The sequence below is a fragment of the Rana temporaria genome, chromosome 2 (genome assembly GCF_905171775.1).
Source record: "Rana temporaria chromosome 2, aRanTem1.1, whole genome shotgun sequence".
NCBI classification, from domain to species: Eukaryota; Metazoa; Chordata; class Amphibia; order Anura; family Ranidae; genus Rana; species Rana temporaria.
The window spans coordinates 471,522,689-471,532,066 of NC_053490.1; the positions used below are offsets into that span (position 1 = coordinate 471,522,689).

The 9,378-nt window shown below is 42.7% G+C and overlaps 1 protein-coding gene across 2 annotated transcripts; it reads left to right on the plus strand.

Annotated features, from left to right (window-relative positions):
• The first annotated feature begins 210 nt into the window (after positions 1 to 210).
• On the plus strand, positions 211 to 6,227 carry LOC120927803. Of its 2 annotated transcripts, XR_005747131.1 has the most exons (3): positions 4,282 to 4,821; positions 4,911 to 5,290; positions 5,707 to 6,227. XR_005747131.1 is itself a non-coding variant. In XM_040338723.1 (2 exons), the coding sequence occupies exons 1-2, from the start codon at positions 231 to 233 to the stop codon at positions 5,730 to 5,732; spliced, it is 735 nt and encodes a 244-aa protein (XP_040194657.1). In that variant the 5' UTR covers positions 211 to 230; the 3' UTR covers positions 5,733 to 6,227. The 2 variants fall into 2 exon arrangements, 1 of the variants encoding a protein (XP_040194657.1); XM_040338723.1 differs by lacking the exons at positions 4,282 to 4,821; positions 4,911 to 5,290 and adding an exon at positions 211 to 939.
• The last annotated feature ends 3,151 nt before the right edge of the window (positions 6,228 to 9,378 follow it).

Here is a 9,378-nt window from a genome sequence, read left to right on the forward strand (position 1 = left end):
ACCCGGGCAAAACTTCAGTCCACCTCTCTTGTACTAAGGGGGCTGTTAGTGTTTGTACTATTTTCTAATATTTAATCCCTTTCATTTAAATTGTTGTTTTCCTTGTTTTTTCAGTTTCCACCCTGTCTCTTTTCTCTCTTGTCGCCCTTTTCACTTTTTTTACCTCCTCCTTTCTTCCTTTTTCCCCATTTTTTATTTTAGTTTATCCCTCTGTCTTTTTTCCTGCGACCATGGACTTTGCAGGCACTGGTTGGACGGGATATATGTCTGAGATACAAACGAATTGTAACACTGACAATGAGCAAGAAATTACTATCAACCAATATATGGCCAAAATGAAAAGATTGTTAAAAAAGAAATCCAACCTTCATTGGCATATAGAATTTCTGGGAAAATATGTCAAAGACAACATTAGTCCTCTAGGCCTTCGAGTACAGGTATTTCCATCTTTCCAAAATGTTACTGCCGAATTTAAACTTATGTGGGAACAAACTCTCTCTTCCTGTAGTACACAATTGATGAAACTACTAATTGTACAATATCAAGCAGAGCTAGCCTCTTTAGATCAGGATATACTTATTTTGCAATCAAATAGTGAAACAATCAAAATCCATGCCCAATACGATAAGCGTTGTCTAGAGATAAAAGACTTCATTACTAGAATCACTAAGGACATTATTCACAAAAAACAAATTAAACTATCTAAGGATAGAACAGCATTTGCAGAGGGTTTTGCCTATCGTTGGCAATCTCCCACTGCAAATAAGAATTCTAGATCTAATTACCGAACCCCTAAAAACCATGATAGTAATTACTACACTACTGAAGATGATACTGAGTCTGACTCCTCTTCTATGCTTTCTTTACAGCCGCCAGCACGACGGAACCATTCGGCAGCGACATCGTCCACATCCGGTTCACGTAAGAGGGACTTTGGTGGTGGGTCTTTTACACCTAAAGCTAAACAGCGCCCCCCTATCAGGGACACTCCCTTTGTACACCCCCCTCAAACAAACACTTCTTCCAGTGGTGGTGGTAATAGAACACAAACTAATTATACAGGCGCCACCGCACTCTTAGCTATACAAACGTTGCAATCCCCAAATGTGTCTCACCTTCCTCCTCCAGGAACAACTGCTGGTAATACCAACATGGATATACAAACTGGGGTTCCCAGGAGAAATATTTCCCTTGATATACAACCAACAGCAGCACAATTGCAATTATGTACCCGACAAGGTACTCTGGATCCACATGTTGTCTCCCAGGTCTCAAATTTTCAGATTCCTCCAACCATACCATCCCAAACGTAACATTAAACTCTAATCTAGATATTATCAATCTTACCCCCTACACCTTCTCTAGCGAGCAGCTTGGGGTTTTACGCCTAGGCCTTAGCTTCTGTCCGTCCATGAGTCTCAACAAATATGAGACTATAAAAGACTTATATCTATTCACAAGAAACCTAACTTTTAAATTCCTATTCGATGGTGATCGTCTCCGCACCATTGAGGAAAGAGAAATTTCTGAAAAAGTAAAAAACTTTTCCATGGAGGATTTTAGAGCTTTACGAGACTTAATGTTACTTTTGGAGGAGAGTGAACCTAACTCCCCCGATTCCAGTCCCACCATCATTCCCACTGCCCCGGTAATAAACAAATTTAAACCTAAATCTCAACGCTTCCCTGATCTCACTAGCAATCCCAATATATGGGCTTTTCTTACATCTACCATCAATGACTTGAAGAATCTTGAGATAAACCCTCTAAACCACAATATCTCTAAAAAACAACGATTGGCCATTAAGTTATTACAATCCCACCCTGACCTTGAGATCAAGGCCTCAGACAAGGGTGGAAATATAGTCTTACTGACTAAACAGAACTACGAAAAAATGGTTTTTAAGATACTCCAAAATAGAGATTGGTATAATTGGATACATATAAACAAGATTGCTCAATTCAAAGATGAGTTTCTAGTTATTCTGGCATCGGCCCACCATAACGGTCTAATTAATCAAGACCTTTATGATTACTTAAATACACGCCATCCCAAAACACCTACTATATACGCGCTCCCTAAAATCCACAAAAACCCCACAAACCCACCAGGAAGGCCGATTGTGTCCGGTATCGGATCACTGACAGAAAATGCCAGCCGATATGTGGACTCTATCCTCATGCCACATGTACTAGCACTACCGTCATATACAAGAGACACCCTAGACCTTCTGAAACAAATTGAGGATATGGTTGTGCCTCGGGATGCCCTGCTCGTGACTCTGGATGTGGAGGCTCTCTACTCCAGTATTCCTCACGAGCAGGGCATCTCGACAGCACATACCTTCCTCAATGAACAAGATCATCATTCTTGGAAGCTCAATGACTTTGTCATTGACCTCCTACGTTTTATCCTTACTCGTAATTTTTTTGTTTTTAAAGAGTCCCACTACCTCCAGGTACAGGGCGTAGCTATGGGCACCTGCTGTGCCCCGGCTTACGCGAACCTGTACCTGGGGGGGTGGGAACGCTTCGTTTTTTCCAATGAAAATCTATCTATCTATACCAAATTTGTGGCCAATTGGCTAAGATATATTGACGATATATTTATAATCTGGACAGGATCAATATCTCTATTGCATGACTTTGTTGAGGCTTTAAACATTAACAGTTACAATCTCAAATTCACATATTCCAGTGCACAGGATAAAGTAGCTTTTTTGGACCTAAAAATCTTGAAAGACCCACAGGGTCGTTTAACATCAACTCTCTACAGAAAAGAAACAGCGGGTAATACCCTACTGCACGCTGATAGTGCACACCCATCAAACCTTATTCAAAGCATACCTTATGCACAATACCTGCGCCTACGCAGGAACTGCACTTTAACCACTGATTTTTTGGAACAGGCAAACCTTTTAAAAAAACGTTTGCTTGATCGTGGCTACAGTAGAACTCTTTTACGCAAGGCCTTTAATAAGGCCTTTCGTAGAACCCGTTCAAGCCTACTATACAAAATCAAAGAGAATCCCTCCCCCCAACCAGTGAGATTTATCACGCAGTTCTCTGGTCACCATAAAGAACTGCGTACCATTTTAATGAAAAATTGGACCTTACTCACCAGTGACCCCATCCTAAAAAAATACATAGGCCCCAAGCCTGATGTAACCTTTAGGAGATCCAGATCACTGCGTGATGAACTCACATCAAGCCACTATATATCAAACCGGAATAGGGGAACATCTATTAATGGCATTACACGGTGTGGACACTGCTCATTTTGCTCATGGATCACTGAAGGCACCAGTTTTATCTTGCCCAATGGGGAAACATTTAAACCCAACTTCCATGCCGATTGCAACACAGAGGGAGTTATCTATTTGATGACATGTCAGTGTCAGGCCTTCTATGTGGGTAAAACCATCAGAAAATTCAAAGCCAGGATTCGTGATCACGTTTATTATTCCGACAAAGGAAAAATGGTGACGTCTGTGAGTCGACACCTAGATTTATATCACAGCTTCAGCAATAAGGTAGTTTCCTTTATTGCTCTCGCTGTGATCCCAAAAAATGATCGAGGAGGTAACTGGGATAAGTTGGTATTGCAAAGAGAAACCCTGTGGATAGAACGCCTCAACGCCCTCTATGCCCCCGGCCTCAACGAGGCACAATCGTACAAACCTTTTCTATAAATTTCCTTATTTAACTTTCTATCCTAAAATTGGCATCTCAGTCTTTTATTCTTTGACATCACAAATACCACCTAATCTTATAGATTAGCAATGGACACTTCGGGGCAAACTCCCAGAGATATATATCTTAACTACTACTTTGTCAATTTAAATCTTTATATGTAATACTAAATGTTTTTGCAATTCTATAAATTAGCTATGGACACTTCGAGGTAAACTACCCGAGGCTTATATCTTAATCATTATTTTGTCAATATAAATCTTTATGAGATGATATGTAATACCAAATGTCTTCGTAAGCTCCATCTATTTATATATGTATAAATATACTAATATATGTACATCTATGTATGGCTCATGTGTCGCATTTAATTATGTGCATATTGAGAGTACTGTGCAAAACTCTGTGCAACCCCGATGGCATGCTATCACTGGGATATGACTGTTTTTGTGGTTTACTAAACCTTAATTATTTCTGCCTTTTTGTTTTCTGGAGCCCCCCCCCTTTTTTTGCCCCTTCTTTTCTTCCCCCCCCCCCCTTTTTTGTTTCCCCCACCCCCCCCCCCCCCCCCCCTTCTCTTTCCCCCTCCTTACCATTCTATCTATTCAAGGAATTTCCAACTATCAATGAATTCCATGCGTCACCTCTTAATAATCATTTATATTGCAACTAGTACTTAGCATTATATACATACGGGCAACTATCCATGTTCTTTTCCCCCGCTCTTCTCACACTATGTCACTATTCTATTAGTTTCATTACCCATTCATTTCTTTTAGTCCTGCCACGGTTGACTCTACCCTTTGAGATATTTTTCTCCCCTACTTCGATGCAGTGGCTGGCCGCGCATCACAGATCATTGTCTTTAGATCTGTATTCGCACCACTAGATGGAGCTCTCCATCCTGGAGCGATGCCTCTCATGTGTGGCGCCGCGTTGTTTGTATCTGCGGCGCGCACACATGGTGAGGAGACGCGCGGCTGCTGCGGATGACGTCACACGCACCTCCGTGCACTACGTCCTCTCCGCACTGAGCGAGTCCCTATTTAAACCCCTGCACACAAGACCGAATTGCTGCAGTCTCTCGGGAGACTCGTGGAGGAGAGTGCCATCTCACATACTGAACCAGGTATGCCCCTTCCTATTACCCCCCCTTTCTTTTATCTCGAGGCTGCTTTTTGTAACTAACAGGTTACATATTTCTCTTTATTTTACTAGGCTTATCATTGCCTTAATTCTTGGCTATCAGCCGGCATCCAGCTCTGGTTTCTCATTTCTACTACCAGGAAATGTTGCATTTATTTGAGGATTGTTAGAAGGTAGTGGTCGCTCTCTACCTTCCCCCTTCTCCTCAAGCCCTGTCCTCCTTCATTGAAGGTAGGATGTCCCCTTTATCACTTTTGTTATTATCTAATACCAGCTTGATATTCTATTCATTGTATTATCTTTTATCTCTTACCTTTTAGACTGTTATTATTAAGTTTATGCGGGTCATTCCCCTACATTTTTTACAACGTCCAGCAGCCCGGACACAGTCTATTTCTCATTTTATTGACAGAAAATTTATATATCGATCCCCCTACCAAGCAATACTATCTGTAAGTACCTATACCAGCTATTTTTATTCTACTATCCTCTTCTTCCCAAAATTACTCTATATTCTATATATATATATACCTACCCTCGCTCCCACTGTATCATTGAGGAAATGCTCTGGGGTTGCGTTCACCTATCAGGACTGTATGCTCTTTCTTCCCGTCCCCTCCCTTCCCTGCCCTCACCCCCCCCCATGTCCTCCTTTTTCCTCCCCCCCCCCCCCCCCCTCTCTCTCCCCCTCCTCCCCCCCCCCCCCTCTCTCTCTTCCTTACCCCTTTTTCTTTCCTACTTCCACTTGCCCGTATACATATTCATATGTATATCTATTTATTTTATTGCTTCACCAGCGCTATTATCCAAATTGATATACTGTTTTTACTTTTCTTTCTGTGTGTTATTGTTTAATGTTGTTCTATAGTTAAAACTACACTGCTGACTCCGTGAGGAAGCGCTGCTAAAGCGCGAAACCGGTCAAGTCCACCTACGCAGCAAGCCAAACCACCGCAGACATTTCTCTGCCTGCATTTCCACAACGTGACAGGATTACTAATTACATTCATGCACCTTATTCCAATTATTTTTGGAAGTGTTCAATTTTATTGTTGATACCTTGTTATAATTTATGTATATATTCCTGTCAATGTTCATGGATAGGCTTGCCTAGATTAGCCTGTTAGATGGTTTTTTGTGCTGGAAACGGCAATACTTTTTCTTCTGTACTATTATTTTTTTCTACACATTATGATATTTTATATCTAAAATAAACAAATCTATTTTTTAGAAAAAATTCTTTTCTTGTATATATATTTTGACCAACCAAATCGTGCCTAAAAAGTCCAAAAACTAGCCCCTAGTTCCCTCCTTTATCATTTATACTAGGACGTGGCACCCTCTTTTTACTTTATAATATCCACATGCACACTACATGTGAGGATATTGTTACCTCTTTCCTTTTCATTCAGTGAATACCGCATACACCCAGTTAAAAGTTAATTCATGAAAAAAAATGAAACAAAAGCATCTGTTAAAGCGGGGGTTCACCCTATAAACAACATTTTCTTCTAGCATAAAATTAGGCATAGTAGCGTGAGCTACAGTATGCCTGTCTTGATTTTTTTTAGCCCGGTACTCACAGTGCAATCGTACATTGAAGATACCGACTCCCTGCGGGGAATGGGTGTTCCTATCCAGACGGAGGATGATTGACGGCCGGCTCTGGCACGTCACGCTTCTCCGGAAATAGCCGAAATAGGCTTGGCTCTTCACGGCGCCTGCGCATAGTCTGTGCGCAGGCGCCGTATAGCGCCGTGAAGAGCCGAGACCTACTCCGGCTGTCTTCGGGGAGCGTGACGTGCCAGAGCCGGCCGTCAATCATCCTCCGTCTGGATAGGAACGCCCATTCCCCGCGGGGAGTCGGAATCTTCAATGTACGATTGCACTGTGAGTACCGGGCTAAAAAAATCAAGACAGGCATACTGTAGCTCGCGCTACTATGCCTAATTTTATGCTAAAATGTTGCTATGGAGGGTGAACCACCGCTTTAAATAAGTCATGGTCTATCCACAAGCTATTTAACTAATTGCTGGTTAAGATGCCCGCAGCTGCTGGCGTCCTTAAAGGAGTTGTAAAGGTTTGTTTTTTATTTTTTAAATCGGTTCCTTTTAAAGCATTTGTACAGGAAAAAATTTTTTTCGTTTAAAATAACAAACATATCATACTTACCTCAACTGTGCAGTTCGTTTTGCACAGTGTCCCTGATCCACGTCTTCTGGGGTCCCTCTGCGGCTGTCTCGGTCCTCCCCGCAAAAGGGTAACCAGAGCTCGCATGGTGGTCACTAATTGCGGGCGCTCTCCCATGATACAGCGAGCGGCCATAGCTGCTCACTGTATCACTCGGCCCCGCCCCCCGGCGCACCGCGTCACTGGATGTGATTGACAGCAGCGCCAGCCAATGGCTGCGCTGCTCTCAATCCTATCCGCTCTAGCCAATCAGCGGCCAGGCTGAACGGCGAAGAGGATCTCGGGACCGGCGGGACTTTCGAGGGGTCAGGTAAGTATACCGGGGGCTCGGGGGATGGCGTTATGCAATGTTTTTTCACCTTAATGCATAAATTACATTAAGGTGAAAACAATATTTCATTTACAACTCCTTTAAAATAGTGCATTGTTGGTTCACTTACCTTTTCCTTCGATTTCCCTTCTAAATGTGTTTTTTCTTTGTCTGAATTTATCACTTTCTGTTCCTCCTCAGTAAGCTGTTCTGGCTGGCTAAACACTGCTCGGATGATGGTGTGAAGTTTACTGAGGAGAAACAGGAAGTGAGAAATTCAGACAAAGAAAAAAAAACATTTAGAAGGGAAATCGAAGGAAAAGGTTAGTGAACCAACAATGCACTAGCTTAAAGGAACCTATTTCGAAAATAAAAAACAAACCTTTACAACCCCTTTAACACTCAGTTAATAGCTGGTTAAGGAGCTGACACCCACTGCTTCCTTGAATAACTATGACTGTCAGTGGTCAGCCAGCCAGCATAAAAAAGTAAAAAAAAACAGTGTGAGTGTCCCCCTCACCCACACCCCAAATCAATACCAGGCCCTTTGGCGTCTGGTGTGAATTTTGGGAAGGAGCCCATGCTTTTTTTTTTTTACCTATTTATTACCTGCTCTTCTTGTTTATATTCTGTTGTCACCAGATCGTTCATCATTTTTAAAAAGGAACTGCAGTCCGCTCACATAATTTGTAATAAAAACATCTTTGCCATTCTGAAGTTTCCCTCCAACGACTTTGCATATTATTTTATTTATACTGTGATTCTGTACTTGCCAAATATGCTGCAGAAATCTCCCTCCACTGAGTCTGGCTGCAATCGTTTTAAATGTGGGAAGCTGAAGCTGCTGCCTGTTCACTTCCAGGATTTACACAGACACACCTCCAGCTCTGCAGTTCTCGTTGGCCCTCTTATGACTCACCCCCCCCTCACTTCCTGGCAAATTCTCACAAGAGTGAGAGAGAGAGTTGTGCATGATGTCATAAGACTTTTTACCAACACAAGAAACAGGAAGTGACCTGTATTAGGTATTTACTGGCAGAATAAAAAAAAAATTTACTATCCAAAGTTAAAGCGGTTCTCCACCCCTAAAGTGGAGTCCCGCTGATCGGAACCCTCCCCCCCTCCGGTGTCACATTTGACACCTTTCAGGGGGAAAGGGGTGCAGATACCTGTCTAAAGACAGGTATTTGCACCCACTTCCGGCCACACGCTACGGGCAAAAGACGGGTTTTTCTGACTTCCCGTCTGTCGCCCGTTGTGTGCTGGGAACACTCGGCTCCCAGCACACAGCGTGTGAGCCAATCGGCGGGCGCAGCGCGACTCGCGCATGCGCCGTAGGGAACCGGGCAGTGAAGCCGCAGCGCTTCACTTCCTGGTTCCCTCAGCGTGGATGGCGGGGGGAGCAGCAGAGAGACGAGCGATCGCTCGTGCTCTGCTGCGATCAGCGCTGGACTCCAGGACAGGTAAGTGTCCTAATATTAAAAGTCAGCAGCTGCAGTATTTGTAGCTGCTGGCTTTTAATATTTTTTCCCCGTGGCACATCCGCTTTAAAACAACAAGGGCAGAAGATTTTTTTTTTTTATAGAAAAGTAATTGCAGCACATAAGTGCAACAGTGTGTTGGTTACATCAAACATAAAATAAAGAGGAGGATCCCAACAATGGAATGCTATATACGTGGTACATTATTTGTCAGTACAATAAAAGCGGCAACATAAAGAGGTGCATGCATTCGTAGATCAACAGCCTATTGATGTGGATAAGACAGAAAAATAATTTCAATGTCTATTTTTTCCCCTTTGTTTAGCCTTTCTTTGTTTATTCCGTACCATTGTAACCATCGTCACTAGACCGTCGTATCTATGAGCCGACCCACATACTAAGATACGCCTAAAAATAGGCTTCCTACGACCGACGTAACTTGCCTACGCCGTCGTATCGTGGGCGCATATTTACGCTGGGCGCATTTGCCACACCCATTGATTTTCTATGCATATATGCAAATGAGGGAGATACGCCGATTCACAAACGTACTTGCACC

Excerpts from the sequence above, each read along its gene's own strand:
- LOC120927803 (XM_040338723.1), top strand. The coding sequence starts at position 231 with ATGGACTTTGCAGGCACTGGTTGGACGGGATATATGTCTGAGATACAA. Across the intron at positions 940-5,706 it reads ACGTAAGAGGGACTTTGGTG|TTAAAACTACACTGCTGACT; the intron begins GTGGGTCTTTTA and ends GTTGTTCTATAG.